Source organism: Sycon ciliatum, chromosome 4, assembly GCF_964019385.1.
Source record: "Sycon ciliatum chromosome 4, ocSycCili1.1, whole genome shotgun sequence".
NCBI classification, from domain to species: domain Eukaryota; kingdom Metazoa; phylum Porifera; class Calcarea; order Leucosolenida; family Sycettidae; genus Sycon; species Sycon ciliatum.
The window spans coordinates 11666565-11687559 of NC_088646.1; the positions used below are offsets into that span (position 1 = coordinate 11666565).

Here is a 20995-nt window from a genome sequence, read left to right on the forward strand (position 1 = left end):
ATTGTTGATGGGCATGTGTACCCGCTATATCAAACATGAAGTATGACAGGTCATGACACTACCGGACCAATCAAAAACTTCTTCCGGCGGTTCTGACTAGCAGCTACTCGTATCCCCCTTCCTGCATCCGACAACTGCCAGCGATGGACAAGGATATGAGTGTCTTTCTCTGTTCCAACGAGAAACTTCCGATAATTGAATTCAAGAAATTCCAGCAGAGGATGCAGATGGTATCATCATCATCATCATAGCGCAAGGCAACAATACAAACATACCACGCAGAATACTAGTAGTCGCAGCAGTAGCTCACAATGTACAGGGCTCAGCGGCGTAGCATGAGTACTGTTACATTGGCAAATAATGAAAAAAGAAAAGAAAATTGGAGAAAGACTCTAATACAGTTCATAGAAGAGGAAAAATCAAACAAATAGAGCATATGAATAAATTGCCAAGCCTACAGCAGCCAAAAGCAAGTAGATACTGGGCAGAAAAAGTACCTATAGGAAACCATCAGACTCCTACGACAAAAACACATAAGAAGCTCGCGGGGGAAATAGTGGTAGTAGCAAGCTCTCAGAATCAAACGCAACTGCAGAGCCAGGGATTTGGGCACATTTATAGATACACATACGACAATAAGTAGAAATCAGTAGAATTGCACGGTCATTGAGGCAGGAGTATATAGGAATACAACCCAAGTACCAGACATGGAGACAATGAAATATGCATGTAAGTTAGTGTACAGGGCGTTTCCTTGTAGTTTCAGATCAGGTTGGATCATCAATTCGAAAAGGAGGGAAAATATTAGAATATAGAACAGTGATGGTGAACATGAACACAAGTTGCCGGTCTTGGTGACGCTGCAAATACTCTGCAGCAGGTACTCAGCAAGACAAGTGCAGCATCGGGCCACAGAAAGCGGAAACGGAGAACAGGGTTAAATGCTACCAGCAAAAAAAGAAGAAGGATTGCTAGCAACAATAACACTGACAATTTCCACCATCTGTCAAGCAGGCAGGAGAGGCTAGGAGAGGTTGTGAGGCACAGCTGCGATTGTGCATGCCGGCAGCATGCAGACAGCAGGAAGGAGCACAGAAGATGAGGCGAAGGAGATCAATATGACAACGATGCCATCCACTTACAACGCCGCAAAGAAACCCAGCTGCATCGATGTTCACAGCGCAGGCATATGTGGGGCCAGGCACCAGTGAGTGATCCGCACAGGGTGCACAACACACTTCAGTGCACACTTCACATGCTCACAGAGGACAAAAACAAAACAAAGTAGCTAGTGCTAGAGCTTGGATGAGACTTGAGATGATAACACACACACACAAACTGTATGTTGTCTCCTACTGCCACAACAACTGACACCTAGCCACATCACGCTTAGCTCTTCTCCTGAATCGACACGGAACCAAGCTTTGCTAGAGCAATGTCCATATCAGGATCTGCCTCCGCAAGCTTTGCACGCCTGAAAACACACACACCAAACAGGAGAGCAGTATTCGTCAACACTAGCCAAGTAGCACAATAGTTGTGACAATGCATTTATAAAATTACGACTGTGTGGTTCTATTCAAACAGTAATTCCTATTGTATATAGCGGCACACACAGGGCACATGTAATGCTGTTGAAAGAGTGCAGTAATAACGACAGGCTTCACACACACACACACTTGCACTGAAGGTGCAATGCAACACTGGATCAAACAGCAGGTTGAAGATTCAATGGGCTTCTCGTGCACTACGATGGCAGTCATGAGTGAGTCAAAGGTGAAAACAAGTCGACAGGAAAGGCGTTGGGAGCTAAAACCTCTCTATACTAAGGTGTTCCACCTGCTAAGAGACAATATAGCAGCAGCCTACTTTTCACTGGCTAATAGCTCCAGCCGTTCCCATTGATCACGTCGCTTCAGACTTGCTACATTGCGCCTAGAAGACAACAAACGGAGCACAATGACTTTAAACGACATTCATGCAAAAGAAATTTAAAGAATGCTTTTATTATGATTATTCGAGTACCTGAAGTGTAGCTCCAAACAACACGCCATGAATGCTAACATCTATCCATTTGGTCATGCTACATCCTAGTCAGTGATAGTGGTGACTGCTCAGCAGATGTCTTCATTCTTAATGTGCAAAACTTGCGCAAGGACATCCGGGGACTGCATACTGTAAAACATGTAATTTTTAGTGGTGAAACGAATGTCAAAACCTACTAGTCGAATGTTCTTCAGCTTAACGAACGAATGAACGAATATTCTTTTGGTAACACAGATGACATCACATGCCCTCCTCTCAGTCATTTGATGGATATTGTCAATACTAATATATTATTAGGTATGACAAACGGTAGTGCCACGTAAAATATACTGCCACATCCACATAAGGCTACTTCGAAGTTCATAAATGTTATGTGCAACATTGGCAGTCCACTATGGACATACATGTGCATGCATGCAGTACAAAGTCACAGGCAGGCTGTACGCACTGCACTGTACCGTGTTCGGCGTCCATGTATGTACAGGCACTGCATTCGAAGTGACGTAACGAATACTCGAATGTGATTTAACGAATATTCGAATGTGACAAACCGAACGAATGTTCGAATATTCGTTTCACCACTAGTACTAATTTTAGGTGCATTAAAATTTTAGTGACAGGGACCTGCCAGGTTTCAGGTGTAATTTAGAATTAGGTGACCAGCGTTCCCTTCACATACAGTGCATACTTTAGTGCCTTTTAGGTGTAATTTAAATTTAGGTGCCTGGTTTCTCTACCGAAATCACCGAAATTAAAGTTACACCGAAAATTACATGTTTTACAGTATTGCATTCTACCAGAGATACAAAAGATTTTCACCGCACAACAAAACCAACCTCTCCTCCCATACATACATACTTTCTTATTAGTAAATAGCACTACGGATTCACATTGCGAACACACTGTAGTCAAGTCTAAAGTAGCGTTGTTGGGTTGTGTGCAGGAGCACTGTCCTTCGCACTGGGTGTGTTGCCCTGGCAATTAGCTGTCTCACGTCAATGTAAATACAATGTAGCAGAAGTAGCAGCGTTCCGTAAAGACTTACGCCGTCACTTTATCATTGTAAGCTTCCGTTAGCTCATTGAAAAGCTTCTGATCCATTTCCATGAACGTTTTGAGCACATTGTAAACTAGAGCAACTATACTCCTGTTAAGTACACAGAAGAGAAGATCGTACATGGAACATAAACATAAACACAGGTTTACAGTGCATTTGTCTACATATCAAGCTGCTACACTAAACTTTGTTGTCTCATGCGTGATGGTTGAAAAATAAATACACTGGAACGTCTCTTATCCGCACGCAGTGTGTCCAGCCTAAAGCCAAGCCAACTTTAGCAAACCAGTCACACCATAAACAAACAATGAGCCTTCTGCAACCTCAAATCCAAACCGAAATTCTGACCAAAGTTAGGCACTAGCCTTCTGCTCTGACTACACTCTCCACCATACACATGTGACAGGGTTTCAACAAAGAGGTTGCGCACAACAAATTACATACTACAGTTGGATTATGTGGAAATCTGAGAAGCCAGTCGAAGTACTCACTGGTTCCAATGCTCCTTAGAAATCCGATACAAACTATTGAAGAGGATGGGCATAATGATAGAGACGTGTTCCTCTATCAAGCTAACAATGTACTCGTTGTTCCACAGAAATAGAGCTCTTTCCGCTACCTACATACAAGAAAAATAGAAGGTGCAACGACCACACACACACACACACTTATAAACTTGTGCTCTCTGGCAGAAAATGGTCACGTAGGCCCCTCCCTGGGAATGGGGAGAGACACCTCAAAGGAATCTTAGGAATATGTTTCAATTGTCCACCGAACCGCCTAACTACATGCATAACAGCAGACACACCCTGAAATGCCCAGACTCGGTTGGACTTGGAAAGATCACCACACCGCAGTAAGGGGTGAGGACAATGCGCTATCCATCGAACTGCATTTAAGCAGTCGAGCCTGATGGCAGTCCCAATCACTATCCCCCCCCCCCCCCCAACACACACACACACACACACTGGCACGATGTGGTGGTGTGCATGTGCGCACGTGCATAAGGACTTAGAAGAGTACCTTACGCTATAGTATGGTATGGACTCCCAGTTGATCTGTCCAATGCCTGGTACCAAGAGTACATAACCCCCAAGGGTGTGCAACTGCCTGTGAAACCTCTATTCAGTGCTGCGACGGCAGAACTTCACAGCACGTGACATGGTTCAAAAGGTTACGCTGACAAACAGTGCAAAGTAACCAGCAGAGAGTTGAGCCCAAGCATATCTGTATCTATCACGCACAGGGTGCAAAAAAACGTGTTCGGATTTTCACGAGGTTCAAGGTTCTGCCGTCGCAGACCCCATAGCTGGGGTTGCACACTCTTGGGGGTTATGTACTGTACTCTTGATCGTACTGGCATGTTCATTCAAAGCGAACCACGGATAGTGTTACATAATTAGTAATTACAGTGAAACGGATAAGGCACACTTTTGCTTTAAAAGAACTCTGGACAAGGCCGAATGCTGCTACTTACCCCTCTTGATTAGAACTAGTACTCATAACTCTATTGGATAAACCACAGTGTAGTCAACATTGGCTATAAAATACGATAGGAAGAACTCTCGTTATTGCGAACAAATACCACCGGTCCCTTGGTGTTCGTCCTAAAGAGGTTTGACTGTATACGGAAATAAAGCACAAGAATATGTGGTTTGGATGGACTTACCTGGAAATGATGACTTGTGACACACTTAGCAACTTGTCTGAACAAAGGCTCCATAACATGGGGAAACTGTCCTGGATCAATGACATCTAGAATCTCTTCAATCTCACCCAGCATCATCACCTGCAGTGAGTAGACGACGTGAATAAGTATGTACACTGATGATGATGGCAAGCAAAGCATGGCAACACACGGACAGATGGCACCATGAGTACCACAACACCCAAGAGTGTGCAACTGCCTGCACAACCTCTATCCAGTGCTGGGACGGCAGAACTTCACATCACGTGACCTGGTTAAGGTCACGCTGGCAAACTGTGCAACCAGTGACCAGAAGAGACTTGTACCCAAGACAGGGTTATGTGCATCCCTGAGCTGTCTCGTACAGGGTGCATATAACGTGTACAGGTTTTGTCATGTGATGTCAAGTTCTGCCATGACGACCCCATACTGCCATAGGTGGAGCTGCACGCTCTTGGGGTTTATGCACTCTTGATGGTAATAAGGAATGAGTGCAAACACGACCTGATCAACCACATGTTTTGTCATGTGATGTCAAGTTCTGCCATGACGAACCCATACCGCCATAGGTAGAGCTGCACGCTCTTGGGGTTTATGCACTCTTGATGGTAATAAGGAATGAGTACAAACACGACCTGATCAACCACAGGTTTTGTCATGTGATGTCAAGTTCTGCCATGACGACCCCGTACTGCCATAGCTGGAGCTGCACACTCTTGGGGTTTATGTGCTCTTGACGGTACTAAGGAATGAGTGCAAAACATGACCTGCTCAACCACAGGTGGATTTCTCAAAAATCATGAGCATGAGATAGCACGAGAATCATACTTGATTGTTGGAGTGTGCTTCAAGAACAGACATTACAGATTACATTGCCAACCAGACATTTAGTTGGCAACGCCCGACTGAGTGGTTACTCACCTCTTTTGCACTATTCGTCTTTGGCCAATACCGCAGAAGACCCTTCACAACCTGATTAGACAAGACGAATGAAAGCATAAATGAAAGCCATGCAGAGGTAATGTGTATTGATTCTTGAAGGGTGTGTCAAGTTACAGGCACCGTGCAAGTGCACTTAGCGCATGACGGATATCTAATACAGAAAGAGTACAATGCACGGCACTGCTGCACTGCCAATTGCATTAGCACGCCAAGGGAAAAAAAGCTCAGAGTGAGATCACTCTAATGCACAGGAATCCGATATGCCTGGGTGCCAAAGGAGAATCCATAAGCTCTTGCTCCCTGGTTTGGCATCAGTTTTTCACTGTGTTCGTCATCACTAAGGGCTGCCAGCAGCAAATGAGAAGTCTTGGGGTGAACAAGATCCTGGGTAATAACTGGGTGTTTGTAGTTTGTACTCTCCCGCACAAAGCCATTTACGAAGTTCAGAGTACATCAGCCATCCAGCCAAAAGGAAGAACAAGTAATTATTTCATTTACACAGAGATTCAAGTACGGAACATACGTGTACATTCCGAATTAGCGGCGGTGAATTCAGCAATACTTGACGGAAAGTAAGTTGCTCTCAAAGTATCAGGAAATTACACTTTCCAAAAACGATTTTGTAAACCAGAATGGGTTTCTTGTAAATAGAGCGTACCTATAGCTGAACTACAGACAGCTGCAAAGCCGATAGCATAAGTACTATGACAGCTTTTGGTCGTGAAATACACTTTATGCATACTACAGTATAAACTTACTGGCTGTGTCAAGGCGCCATCCTTCTCGACGAACTGCACAACACAGTATGCAAGCTGCAACGCACACATCACAATAATCGTAACAACAAACTACAGTAAGATTGAGAAAGACAACAGCCAGACCGGGAAAAGTATGAAGGCAAAGGCTGAAGCATCATCCAATTTTTAGGATTTCTGAAGTACAGGGATGAATTTATCCGGTATCGCATCGCAGTTTGCTACGCAGAATCGATCTACTGCTACTCAAAAATCACAGTGACACGCAGAAAACTGCGATGCATACATGTGCAAGCTATCCATGCTTTTTGTAGCTTACGCCACAATTGAGATTTTGCATAGCAAAAACTGCTATGCAAAAACATGACAGTAAATTCATCCCTGAAGTATATTGCAGAACATACTTTTAAAAGGCTATGAATGCTGGGTATCAGCATGCAGAATATCCAACACTCACATATCATGTGAGTGTTGGATATTCATGATACTATCATGTGAAAGCATCAAGGATAATATGCACTTGCGGACGGCAAAGGTCAAAGGACGAAAAAGGAACCAGCCTCATTTCTAGAACAATTCAACCTGGACCTGTGTCCACTACGCTCTGCAAAGAGCGAGCTTACTGTACAGTGTTGAACACCAGCAACAGCAACAGCAGCAACAGCAACAGCAGCACACTTTTCGTACTGCAACAATCCTTTTAATGTGCCACTAAATCAAAGAAACACAAGTAGTTACTATGAGCATGAAGAGAAAGCGCATCATACGAACCTGAGCGTGATACAGATTTAAACTCTTGACAATATGTAGTGGTAGAAGGACCTTCTGAAGGAACAACTTGTGCTCGGCCTTCAGTGGTAATGCGAAGCCATTGATGATGCTAGAAAACACAATCCGGAGAAAGCCAGTGTTAAATAAAGAAACAAAACCACAAGACAAGGGGATACGAGAGGAGAGAGAGAGAATGGGAAATCAAAAAGACAAAGAAAAGTGGTACACTCACCTGCCTAGGATCTCGAGCAGCTCGGAGACACCATTAAGCCTTTCAGATTCATATACAAACCTACAACATGAAGAAAGAAACAGGAGATACAACTAGGAAGTTCAGAATCCACACTAATTCAAAGTAGGAAATTCAGGTGATAAGCAAGACGACCACATCCATTTAAAGGTACTACGCCGAAACAATTCAACACAAAGAACACATACTTTAGGGGCCGTGCGTAAATAACGATATTTTTCACGAAACGAATTAATTTCGTTTTAGCCCTACCCCTCCCTCCCACTCAGAACGGTCGCGAGCGTGTCACTGCTCCGACTTCCATGTACATGCATCAATGCTTTCTGAAACAAAATTGATAACCCCTCCCGAAAATATTTCGTTTTGTGATAAAGGTTCGATATTCATGGACGGCCCCATCTGAAGTAGAGGACAAGAGCGAAACGACTTCAAACGAGCAATAAGCTAAGTTACACACCTCAGGAACATGTTGTTGACCTGCTTCCGAATGTACCCTCGGAGGCCAAGGAATTTGCCGTACACCCGATGTAATGTGGTTTTGAGGAGGTCCCGCTCTCTAGGATCCTCACTGTCAAAAAGTTCAAGGAGCTGCACACCAAACCAAACATCAAACAAGAACAATCAACCGAGCAGTGTCAACCACGCACCAAAGGTTATACCATCAAGAAATACACGGAGTTACTTTTCTTTTTTTGTTGCATAGCACAGCGATGCCTATTAAAGTTCCAAAACATCTGCTGGGCTGGATGCACGTTTTTTTGTTGCATAGTGTGTTTGTCTTGGAAGGGGGGGGGGGGGAGGGTCCATGAGCATTCACTGTCCGCTTTACGGAGTAACAGTGTGCGAATTGCTTTATTTGCACACACACACACACACACACACACACACACACACACACACACACACACACACACACACACACACAGCAGCAGCAGCAGCCCATGGCAGTGACAGGTTCTACAAATCATCTCTAGGAATCAAGCTATGCATGAAATGAGTCCACCTGTGGCTGGGGAAACTACAGTCGACTCCTGATATTACGAACATCATTGTGCATGAGAATTAGTTCTTTATAACAGAAATGCACTCACACCATACAAACATGTCACGACTGGCATGATAGCGCACCACCCTTCTCATTTTATGATTTTCGTGTTTTTCAGTTCACACAGCGAAAAAGCGGCCAAAAATCGATCGTTCTGGGAGCTCTGTGCACCCGCGTGTAACCATTTTTTGTGACAAAGCAATAGTGGAACATGTAAAAAATATATGAGCTGTTTGTCCCCCCTCTCCCCCCCCCCCCCCCTTACCATTGTTACCTGGCTAGAACCCTGCAGCCTTATGAAGGACGATTGCATTCCAGTACCAAATTGCTTCCAGTTCAAGTACAGAGTTACACTGTTCCAATCACAATAAATTTTCTAAACAATAGGGAGGTTTCGCTCTACGGAATTACATATGAAAATAACGTAGGAACTGCACGGAATTTTCATACGTAAAAATCAGAGCTGTTGGGTTTCGCTCCACGTGATTTCTCCACGTCTGCTAAACGTTAAACATGCCTTGGCTGCATGCGCTCACCGCATGCACCACGAACTGAAACTGCGTTTCCATTTTGTTTTGCACGTGGTGTACGGCGTGTGTACATACCTTGTGTTTCGCGCGGCTTGAACGTTGCCATGGATTAATCCGGAAATGCGAAAAAATATTTCAAAAAGTCCTACGGAAGACCCAACGTAGGAAAGAGCTTTCCTACGGAAATCTGTAGAGAGATTTACGCATGAAAGTTGTCCTCGCTCCCCGGCGCGTACGACATACGGATTTTCATACGTAATTAAGTAGAGCGAAACCTCCCTAATAACAGGCAGGGACTCAAATACGACAATGTTGGCACTTACATGAAGGACAAACTTCTGGTCGATGTAGCGCTTGGCAATAGCTGGCTGAAACTCACCAGACTCAAGGAAACGCAAGAAAAATTCGTAAACGAGCTGCAAAAAAAAGACACCAAGCAGAAAAGCCACATACTCGGCTTAATACATGCAGTCAGGGGTCGTTTGTTGTATAGTTTAAAAAAATTGTACCGTATTTCCCAATTATAAGTCGCACTTGATTGTAAGTCGCACCCCCATTTTCAGGTTTGAGCCAGTTTGGATATATTCACGTCAGTACGTAGTAAGTCATGCTCGTTTGTAAGTCGCATCCCCCCCCCCCCTTTACCCATGAAATTTAATGTAAAATGTGCAACTTTTATTCGGGGGAATACGGTATAACGTCCTAATTCCGTCACCCGGATGCCTCACAGGCAAAACTTATCGGAAGAATTCTCTTGGTGCAATCTGAGTCTGTGAATGGATGCATTTAAATTCTGCATTGAACAGAACAGGCTGCATCCAAACGGGAAACAAGCATTGCATAGTTCAGATTGATGTGTGGTTACGAAGCGCCAAAATAGCTGAAATGTATTCCAAAACACACACACACCTACATAACAAAGCCCTACCTGAAGATGAGGCCATGCTAGTTCCAGCGTTGGCTCGTCTTCTTCTGGGTCATAATCTGCATTATCTGACGGTGACAACGTTCGCAGGATATTCTGGGATACCTGGTTTGCAAACGCAGGCAGTAACAGCAACCATAGCAGCGACAACACACATTCACTAAGGGAACAGGATCCATAGCATTCTTCCATACATGCTTAACACATGCATACGTCTTGGTGGACACACATGTCTCAGTGTAAATGAAGATCAAATGCGTTCCATGTCTCAGTGTAAATGAAGATCAAATGCGTTCCATGTCTCAGTGTAAATGAAGATCAAATGCGTTCCTACACGTTTGGGAATGCCACAACAGGAACCTAACGAGCGGTACATGCAGAAACACCCACAAGTTACAAAAAACATCCACAAATTGCACACATACCCCAGGGGTAGAGGAGACGTACAAATAAAGAGTAAGAAAAGGTCCCCCCTCTCTTGCACACATGCGCGCACGCGTGCCCACACACAACAAAAACAAGCACACACACGCACACCACACACACACACACACACACATAACAAAAACAAGCACACACACATGAAAGCAGATGCAATGTACATACTTGGTACGTGTGCATGCACTAATACACAAACGTGCACACAAGTACACGGCGCGCACACACACACACATGCACACATACACACGCGCACACACACACACACACGAGCGCACACACACACACACGCGCACACACACACACACACACACGCACACACACACACACGTACACACGAGGTGTAGTACAGCAATGTGCTGCTGACATCTTGCAGTCAAACAAGCCATATCAATCACTTTTGGAAGCTATAATATATTCGTACCATTTGAATGACTTCTGGGTACACTCGCTCCGTGATTGAATTCTCGCATGAAATGTATTCTATCAGCTCGTTCAAACAGGCACGTTTAACCTCTTTGCTTTTCACATCAAGCATTGCATCTGAGAAGTCGAATATAATTGAACATTGTTGTAGCTTCCTCAGAAACAACGCTTCTCGCTGTTCAGCCGGAGTATCTGTAAAAATCCAAAATGAAAACAATTACGGTACTATGAGACAAGCTATTTGAGCAGCTGGTCCTTACTACGAGCAGCGATACACACCTTTGAGGGAAGGAAGAGGTTCAATTTCGACACATTTCTGAATTAGAAATGAGCTGCTGTGCTGGTTGCGACTGCGTTTGTTCGCAGCCTTTTTATTAAACGCGTCCGAACGCGGGGCCTTCGTGGCCGACATCAGAAAATGTCAAACCGACATGCACAAGTATTGTTGACTTTGTTATTCCATCCACAGCACCTCACAACAGGTTTCCTCGTAGATGAGCTCCAAAACTAGGATTCCAATCGGAATTCTGCTCGATACCCAGTGTAACCTCTGGGCACCTGTTAGGAAATAGTACAGGAGCTAACACTTCCAGGTGGCCCGTAACCTATAGCCAGAATCTGTTCTTCTTTGATACAAGGCCGGTGTAGTTCAGCCAGAAAAATTACGCTGAGCATGCAAGACGACAACAACTATTCAAGCTTCTTGGTTTGTGCACTCTGCTGTGCAGTATCCTGTGCAAGTCACCTCGCGATACATACTCAGCATGGTCTTCACAAGCTCGAACCAAGGAGACGAGAAAGCATTTTGCACTGTCCCACACTTCCGTCTGCAGACAGTGCAGTCACTTCACAGCTCAGATCAGCTCCCTTCGCTCAGGCGTTGACCCGTTCGTAAGTACAGGCAGTGTTCAAGGTTCAGATGTGCATGAAAAGTGGTAAGTTTACTACTTCCTGACATGCGCAAATCCCGCTTCGGACGCGTGGCAAACAAATACGGTACGGGTACTCGACCCTCGTACCGACGCGACGCGACATCGCGATCGCGCGACTGGCATGGCGTCGCGACCCGGGCCGTACCGCGCGTATACCGCGGTCAGCCTAGCCGACGTATACGCGCGTATACGCGTAGTAGACATCGCCGCACGGTGCGCGGTTTACATAGCGCGCTTGAGCGTCGGGTTGATCGAGGACGTCGACGAGGTATGCAGGGCCGAGGGCCCAGGCGTCCCCGGGGGCCCCGGCTGCAGCAAAAGTAAAGTCAAGACGTAGACTGCAGTGTACTGGTAGAGTACATCTGGTACATACCGTAAACGGGGGGCCGGGGGGGGGGGGGGGAGTGTGCACTCTTCCTAGTACCAAGAGTACATAACCCCTGGGGGTTATGCACTGTACTCTTGCTAGTACCGTGATATTGCATCGACCACTGTCCGGGGACTACCCCCAATCAAAACCCTACCCAAAACTCCCTTGGACACCGTGTGGAGTGCTGTGTAGGCCAACTAAATGCAGACTGCTTCCCCCGGGCACAGTGTCCGGTGCACTGCAACTAGATATGCACGTGCGACAGCCGCTTTCAAGAGAAATCATGATGGACTCGTCCCCAGCAGGGAGTGAGTCCATAGCAGGGAGTGAGTCCATAGTTCCACTAGCCAATATTGTTGGGTTGGACTGTGCACCAGGTGTTCATCTCCGTGGACATAAGTCCTTACTTACACCTATGGACTGCCCAACGCACTACACGGCATGCAGGGGTGGCCAGAAACTTCAGAAAGCCAGCGTCGAGCAGTGCAAGACACGTGGCGACCCTGCAGCGCCACATTATTAAGGTTAGCACTGTGCAGAAACCCCACAGCATTGCACACCAGCCAAATCTCCTCCAGGCAGTACTCAGTACAGTCAAGGAACCAATTTGATTGAGAACTTGAAAGCACCCTCGTACTGTATTTGATTGCAAATGAGACAATGGGTGAATGCAAAACACACCAGTATGCCACATGATCTCCCAGTAAGCCGCATGTGAAAGTGATTCTAATTCAAGGAACAAATTTATTGATTCTAAAATAAGATAAAAGTCAAGTCATAGTGAACACAAGACATCTAAACAAGACGAAGTTACTCTGATAAGAGACACATGACAACTTCCGTGCATGACAGAAACCCTACAAAACTAACCCGGAAAAGTGGGATACACGGAAAAAAAAGAAGAAAAAAGAAATAGCATCCTAGCTGATGACTGGGAAGCACTGGAAAATCTCAGGCAGCAGTGAACAAAAAAATACGAATGTGAACATTGTGAAATAACTGCTAGCTGGTAGTGAACAAGGTAGGAGAGCGTGATTCACTGATTTCATACCACTAGTAAGTTTAGTTATGTGGCCCCCTTTGTTTGCTGCTAAACATGGAAGGCAGAGTGAAAATAATCCATTGCCACTCAATCTGGGGACTAGCCCTGACAGACAAACATGACTAGATCCACGTACATGTACGTTGATAGCAGCACCTTCTCACCTACTTGCTCATATCAAAGTTGCCACCCATGCAAATATACTTGATCTCCACATAGTCACTGAAGCCGTGGTGGGACCCTTCCGAACCGAGGCCAGACTCCTTGCGGCCGCTGGATGGTGCAACGTCCATTGTGACTGCTGCCTCATTGGCACCAACAATGCCATACTGGAGGCGCTGTGACACACGCCACATTTGCCGGTAGTCCTCCGTGAAGAAGTATGCTGCATGAGGTGCAAAACAAGAATAACAGCACGACAATGGTCAGCGTTATCTTGATTCATATATCATTCACTAGAAGTTTATGTTCCTCTTAGTACCTTGGGGTAGTGGTAAAAAGCATCTTATGGGGTGTAGTGACCAATCCAACAGAAAAAACACATGAGATTGAAAGATCATGGATGCGATTGAAAACTAACCAAAAGGATTTCTCGAGACGTTAATCATGATTGTTTCAAGAGCTTTTACATCGAACACAACAGGGGTTGAGAGGGGCGTGTTTCATTCCTTTTCACCAACCTTGACCACCCGATTTTCAGCAAAACAGATCTAAGGACACCAGGGTGGAATGTGGCCGGGCCCTTTCTCAGTTCTTTCCAGGGCTTCGCGGTCACTGGAGGTTTCTTTCTGTATGTATGTTTGGGGATGCCTCAGCGAAACAGTAATATCGACAGGTGCTGAAAGTCATATCTTCCGTATCCTTGTTGTTGGGTTGTCAAAGCATCTCCAAAAATGGTAACAGTTGGCACCTTACGAGGTTCTAGCAATTTATTTCCACCCAGGGCGTACCCTGGAATCGCGAGTGCAATTAGATACTAGTACTACACTGATGACCATGTCACCAGAGCAACACATGCAGCTGCTGTATGCAGCTTTATGCAGCCTGATCATCAATCAATTCAGGACTAGTGTCCGGCTTACAATGAATGATACATGTACCACCAAACTGAGACCGGATTGGTAGGTGTGTGTTCAGACCAAGACACCGTCAGGCCAAGACATGACAGTACACAGCCGCACAAAAACTACTCGCAACGACGGCATTCTACATACCAGCTAGTCCGGCTGTGCCAGCATTCGCTTGCTGTAATACATTCTCCTCGCTCTCACGCAAGCTCATACCCTCTCCAAACCTGCGAGAAATCAAAGATGCAGGCAGAATGGAACAAGGAAAGAGAGAGGGAGAGGGAGAGGGAGAAGGAGAGAGAGAGAGAGAGAGAGAGAGAGAGAGAGAGAGAGAGAGAGAGAGAGAGACCCAGTCAGCTCCATATGTGGGTGGGTGTTCGCCTGTATCATGCAGAGGGTCAGACGAACCATCAGCCACTGGGGTGAGTGTGCAAAGTGAGAAGGCCAAAATATAGCTCGTTGACCATTCCGGGCCAAAGAAGTCGAGCTTCAACATACAAAGGGCAAAGAAGCGTCGATGCAGTAGTTATACCAAATATTCACGAGGTAGCGCCACAGTAAGCTACTTGAAAATGCAGGGTACTAGTACCTACTTGATGATAGATGCAACGGGGCCGAAAATCTCCTCTCTCGCACAGGCTGTGCTGGATGTCACATTCGTGACCAGTGTTGGTTGAAACAAGCATGAGCCTTTCTCGGCCCTCTCGCCGCCAATCAGCACTTGAGCTCCAGTTCGAACAGACTCTTTCATCAAGGCTTCAATCTAGGCAATATAGCAAATGTGAGGAACGGAAACAGAAGCACCCAAGCACAGTCAGTATGGCAGTACAACAGTACACATCCAAATGCATTGTTGCTACAGCCTCACAAGCCTGTATCTAAAGCAGATTACTGCAATCACCCCCCCCCCCCCTACAAAAAAAAGCATAGAGTGAACCATTGCAAACAAGAACAAGAACAACCCACACCACCATCACCAACAGCACCTGCACCAGCAGACAGAGATGCAACAGTAGAACCACCCCACCACCATCAACAACAACACCGACAAGACCCACACCAAGGACAGCAGTAACTACAATACCAGTGCTGGCTTTCTCCTTACCTTCTCCACAGCTCTTTCATTAACCAAAGGACCAATATCCACACCCTGCTCGAACCCATCACCTGTCTTCAGCTGATGGATCTTATCGGAGAGCTTCTCCACGAATTCATCATACACGGCTTCATGGACGTAGATTCGATTGGCACAAATGCACGTTTGGCCAGAGTTACGGAACTTGGTTGCCATGCATCCAGCCACTGCCAGGTCCATGTTAGCACTGGGAAAAACGATCAGTGGAGCATTGCCACCTAGCTCTAGAGACATCCGTTTGAGTGTGGACGCAGACTGCTGCATGACGATCTGGGCCACAAAACATCCAGGCAGCAGATACAGGAAACAGTGAAAATGCACGCCAAGGCGAAAACAAAGTCTTGAAGTAGAATTCCTACGGCGACATACACCATGATATCACCTATGTAGACAGGCCCGGGTGAGTTTATGTCCAAGAAAGTGGAACTGGATTCAGATTCCCATCGTGGACATACACCACACACACACACACACACACACACTACTACTACTACTACTACTACTACTACTACTACTACTACTACTACTACTACTACTACTATTGACAGCTGCCAGGATTGGCCACGCCGCTCCCAGATGGGAGGTACTGTCAGAGAGGTTAGGGGGGAGGAAGGCAATGCTCCAAGTGGCGTTCCAGATCTTGCCGCCTCCGGAACCGTCGGTTGTGGCAAACTTGGCAGTGAAACTTGAATTGTTGGCGTTCAGCCACAGTAGGGCGCTTTGGACAGGTTCCACAACGGTGACGCTTGAGACCCGCAGCCGATTTAAATGAACGCTGACAGTTGGTGCAAGACACACACACACACACACACACCACACACACACCACACACACACACACACACACACACACACACACACACACACACACACACACACACACACACACACACACACACACACACACACACACACACACATGAAGGTACAGATGCGCACCTTGCCCGTTCTGGTGGATCCAGTTACTGACACTGCTCCAACAGCATCATGTGTGCATAGAACAGATCCGACTTCAGCTGCCCTGGCCCGTGAACACGGTACTACATTGAATACTCCAGCTGGTGAATCAGGAATTATTGACCAGAGCTAAGCAAAAGAACAAAGAACAATCAAACAATTGTTTATTTGGTGAATCTTTCTGATGTCAACACTGTAGCTGATGTTTACATCTTATATTAAAGCAGGGTTTGGAGTGACCCATTGTCAGGTGTTCCCAGGGTCACCCAGGATCCCCTACTCTTACATGTCTTCTGTTAGGTAGGCATTGGATATGGCCAGATGCTAAGATTATTGGGGTAGCAAGTTACACAGAAGATGCCGGAGTGCGGATCGCATGGCATGGGACCATGGCACACTACATGCACTAGAAACTCAATCTCCGGTTTTGACTCTGTTGGGTCTCACCCGCGGAGCTAAGAGTGACTGGCCCAACCGATTTCAATGAAGTCTAGTGAACAACAAAGCTTGAAGCATCAAAGTCAGAGTGCTCCAACTGCGAAAACACACTAGGTACTAGGTACATATAAGGTGGGGGCAAGGCTTTATTGCTGCTACTCTAGTTTCAGGGCATTGTGTGAGCAGAGGACTAACCCTACAACAGTGAAACCTGTCTAAGAGAACCGTTCAAGGCACCTTCAAAACGTGGTCTCTGTTACCAGGTGGTCTCCTTATGCAGGGTCATTCGACTGGAAACAGCATCCCTTGGTCTTGGTTACAGTGGTCTTCTAGGACAGGTGGTCGCCTTATCCGAGTGGTTGCCTTGACAGGTCTTACTGTATGTATGTACTATATGTAGGTATGTATTTCCCGCAGTCAAGACAAGATGGGACGATTGAATCTCATACCTCAGCTAAGGCCATTGCAGACAGTGGCGTGTCTTCACTGGGCTTCAAAACTGTAGTGCATCCGACAGCAAGAGCCGATGCTGCCTTTCTTGTTATCATCGCAATCGGGAAGTTCCACTGAGCAGTTCACGAGCAAGGAGAAAAGTGGAGGAGAAAAGAGCACACACCACATTAAGCAACAGATCAAGGAAATTAGTACGCATGTGTTTACTATAACCCAGAACATGATGACTTAGAGCAACCTAGTTCAACTATCTTCAGACACAACTGTCAACATGTCATATTGTTATGCAGCAGTCAGGGCGTACTGTGATTGCTCTTGATTTTGAGCAGCTAAAGCACATCAGAAATGTGCATGAAAACCAGCAACAACTTGTGTCAACACATTCACAGATACGGTACACTATTGCAACATTGGCACATAGTTACACATTCTGCCAATAAAAACTGTGGGAACAAAGTAGCATTGCAGTGTAAAGTAGTGGAAACATGCATGCAATGGCACTAGTAGTAGTACATGTAGTAGTACATGTACTTCGTACTAGGCAGCTAACGAGCTCTTCATCCCCGTGCATCACCCAGTTTCCGACACCCAGTTTGTTATCAAATAAAGGCAAACTTCTCGACTAGGCAGCTAACCGGCGTGATGAGGCCAGCCACACCGAGCGGCTCCCACTGCAGCAGTAGCTTACGTTGATTGCTGCGAGGGTCGGGTATGATCTCACCGTGAAGCCTCTTCACCTGCTCGGCATAGTACTGGATGAACGAAGCGCCGTAGTCAACCTCCCCCAACGCTTGGGCGAGAGGTTTGCCCTGCACAAGCACAGGAAATGTCATAAACCAAAAGCGCTATACATGTACTACAGTGGTGGCAAGTGTAATTTAGGTAATAGGGGTGAGGCATCCTGCAGCTTCATGATTCCATGAGAGTTTTTGAGCGAAAAGGCAAAGGAAACTGATACAGTGTACCATGCTGTGAGTTTACACTGCTGAGGGAAAGTCAAAGAGCATGTGCACTCAACAACAAGGGTGTGATTTAACCCCTGAATTTCATGCTGCTCAATGCAAGCATGCACCCGCTCACTCTGCGCAAGTTTCCCCCATGCATGCCAAGACTATGCAGTACGGGATACGCTAGAATAGGTACGGTGTGCGAAGCTACCTTACCATTTCCAACACGATCAGCGACGCAAGCTCCTGCCTACGCTCCATGATGTTCTTGTGCCATTGCATGAGAACATTCGATCTTTGCTGTACAGGGCACAGTGATCAAGTACATGTACAGTAAAACTGGTGAGCACATGATCGTCTCCAAGACAACAGTCCACCTACACCCTGACTGGCTGTGCATGTGATTTTCTAACCGAACGCGCACGTATAACTGTTACTTGAAAAGCATGTACCCATAGAACAACACGGATAAGCCAGTGGGCTTCTCTGATTCAAAGCGGTCACTGGACGGGCTTCAGTTACATGTGAAAATGTTGCTTGTGAGAAGCCTGAAACTTGCTCTTTTTGAAGGCGATCACATTTTAGTTTCCAGGATTTTAGTAAGTATACATGTATTATAGGAAAGGGTTCGCTCCCCACACTGGAGCTCGCGCTTTCCCGCCGACTTGACTGGACACTTGGATGACTCACGACTGCCATCCAGAGCTCGAGAGCAGAGGTGCTTTCTAGCAGGTTCGCAGAGTTGAAGGTTCGAGGGACTTCCTGTGCGCTCTGGTTGGCAGTCGTGAGCCAGTCAAGTCAAGTCGGTGGAAATGCACGAGCTCCAGTGTGGTGAACAAACACCTTTCCTATAAAAAGTATCGCCGAAGACGCTACCACTATTTAGGAAGTATATTACCATTTTTTTCATCAGACTTCCCCGTTTCAACCCCCCCCCCCCCCCCCTCCCAACCTTATGAATAACAAGTGAGGGGCCGTTTACATGAGGAAAATAAGCCCGGGCTTATTCGCCTCGGGCTTATTTTTCAACCGTTTACATGACGGTTGTACGGGGCTGAGTTCAGGTGAGTGACTGCGAGTTCTGCGCGCATTATATTTTTCAAATCGCACATGAACGCAGTGGTAAATGTTCGTGTTTGATGAAATTTGGATCAAGAAATGCCGGCTCAGGTTTCTACTGCCTTTCCAATTGTCACTTATTTTTCGAGAAGGTGAAGGATGGGCTAGGACCTTCCACTGGACAAAAACCAGAAGAAAACATACCAAGAAATAAATAAAAGAGACGCACTGTCCACGGCCACATTCTCTCAGGTTCACGAGGCAAAATCGAAAATACGGAAAAACTCGCTTATAAGCCCTTCTTGACCGTTTACATGACAAAATAAGCCCTGGGGGTTGGATAAGCTCGGGGGTCAAGGGTAGGGCTAGTTCAGCTCGGGGCGAGCTGAATAAGCCCGCCTAACCATGTAAACGCGCGCTCTAAAATGACTGGGTGACTGATCAAGGCGGGCTTATCGTAAGCCAAGGGTTGAATAAGCCCGGGCTTATTTTTCTCATGTAAACGGCCCCTGATATCAAGAGTAAATAAGCTCCCAAGAGTGTGCAATTCTCAATATCCTTACTATGGGGTCCGCCGATGGCGAAAACTCACATCACATGATGTACAACGTGTTCTCGCTGCACGTTCCCAGCCTGTTTTTAGTGAGCAGCGGAGTAGTAACAAATAGCACAGAAACCTACACAGCTTATGTGAGTCATCAGTATGATCATGGCAGATATCCGGACTGCGTTTATGCTGGCCTACGTTGTACTTGGAACACGTGGTGTGAGTTTCTTTGCCGTCAGAGACCCATACATGTATACGCAGAGTTGCACATTCTTGGGAGCTTATTTACTCTTGCTAATACTAAATAAAACTAATAATAATACTAAATCCTGCGCATTCAAGTACGCTCATGGGCCTGTACACTGATGACTCGTTTTGTGCACCTTTCACCTGGGCCTATGAGAGGGCATGGGCTTGTAGATGGATAGGCTGATCCTATTAGGATTCTACAGTATTTATATGCAGCAGCAGTTGTACGTGTATAGATGTATACTATAGATGTATACATGTGTGCATGGCACTTTGAAGTACGGTCTGCATGTCATGCTGGTATCCACCATATAACAGGACTATTACCACTGATACCAGTATGTACTAAATACCACTGGTGATGGTGATATTATGTCCTCTTACAGCCATGGGAAGAAATGCCCAGCTCCTCTGGGCAATTGTAGCACGTTCTACAGTAGCAGTGGCATCATCGGCTGTAAAGTCAGCAACATGTGCAATCTCCTGACCACTGGATGGATCAGTGACAGGAAAGCTGCTGCTTGGCCGACTTGTGCTACTGTTGTCCAGAAGGCATTTCGCATTTGTATCGCACTCAGTGGGTACCCAACTAGGAACAGTTGGCCTGGTGCTCATGGTCCGTGCTTCGTGATAGTGCCATTGCCGAAGGGAGCAAACAACGTTGCTTCGCAGTGAAACACTATAACTTCCCACTCGCCACATTTTTACTCCAGTACTTGGTACAAGATCTCCAGAACCAACGACCAGCCAGTACAGCAGTACGCAGTGACCAAGTCTAACACTGTCTCTATCGGCTTTTATTTCCTCTCAGCCTAGCCGGGCCGGCTCGCTTCCTTTGAGCGCTCGAGAGTGCCCAGCTGCCTTTATTCTCATTGCAACGCTGAAACTCACAATCTTCTTCGTAGATCTGATTATTCTTTTTCCTTTT

General features: G+C 46.1%; 2 protein-coding genes across 2 annotated transcripts; both read right to left on the reverse strand.

Moving 5' to 3' along the window:
- Positions 1-156: 156 nt before the first annotated feature.
- LOC135814486 (serine/threonine-protein phosphatase 2A 56 kDa regulatory subunit epsilon isoform-like) lies at positions 157-11694 on the reverse strand. Its single transcript, XM_065327609.1, has 14 exons — positions 11152-11694; positions 10871-11064; positions 10012-10113; positions 9407-9499; positions 7966-8096; positions 7491-7550; positions 7259-7367; positions 6491-6544; positions 5712-5762; positions 4773-4892; positions 3595-3722; positions 3092-3193; positions 1870-1935; positions 157-1474 (listed from the first exon to the last, which is right to left on the reverse strand). The coding sequence occupies exons 1-14, from the start codon at positions 11282-11284 to the stop codon at positions 1390-1392; spliced, it is 1428 nt and encodes a 475-aa protein (XP_065183681.1). The 5' UTR covers positions 11285-11694; the 3' UTR covers positions 157-1389.
- Positions 11695-12898: 1204 nt separating this feature from the next.
- LOC135814485 (succinate-semialdehyde dehydrogenase [NADP(+)] GabD-like) lies at positions 12899-20933 on the reverse strand. Its single transcript, XM_065327608.1, has 9 exons — positions 20452-20933; positions 18429-18512; positions 17901-18074; positions 17262-17378; positions 16357-16503; positions 15389-15688; positions 14877-15046; positions 14431-14510; positions 12899-13601 (listed from the first exon to the last, which is right to left on the reverse strand). Exons 1-9 carry the CDS (start codon positions 20767-20769, stop codon positions 13381-13383), a joined length of 1611 nt encoding a protein of 536 aa, XP_065183680.1. The 5' UTR covers positions 20770-20933; the 3' UTR covers positions 12899-13380.
- Positions 20934-20995: the final 62 nt, after the last annotated feature.

Bases quoted from the DNA above. Each gene is read 5' to 3' on its own strand.
- LOC135814485 (XM_065327608.1), bottom strand. From the start codon at position 20,769: ATGTGGCGAGTGGGAAGTTATAGTGTTTCACTGCGAAGCAACGTTGTT. The intron at 18,513-20,451 runs GTAAGAGGACAT...TGCCCTGTACAG, and splicing joins GGGCATTTCTTCCCATGGCT to CAAAGATCGAATGTTCTCAT. The intron at 17,379-17,900 runs GTTAGCTGCCTA...TGAACTGCTCAG, and splicing joins TGGCTGGCCTCATCACGCCG to TGGAACTTCCCGATTGCGAT.
- LOC135814486 (XM_065327609.1), bottom strand. From the start codon at position 11,284: ATGTCGGCCACGAAGGCCCCGCGTTCGGACGCGTTTAATAAAAAGGCT. The intron at 8,097-9,406 runs GTAAGTGCCAAC...TTTGGTGTGCAG, and splicing joins ACCAGAAGTTTGTCCTTCAT to CTCCTTGAACTTTTTGACAG. The intron at 7,368-7,490 runs GTGAGTGTACCA...TGTGTTTTCTAG, and splicing joins CTGCTCGAGATCCTAGGCAG to CATCATCAATGGCTTCGCAT.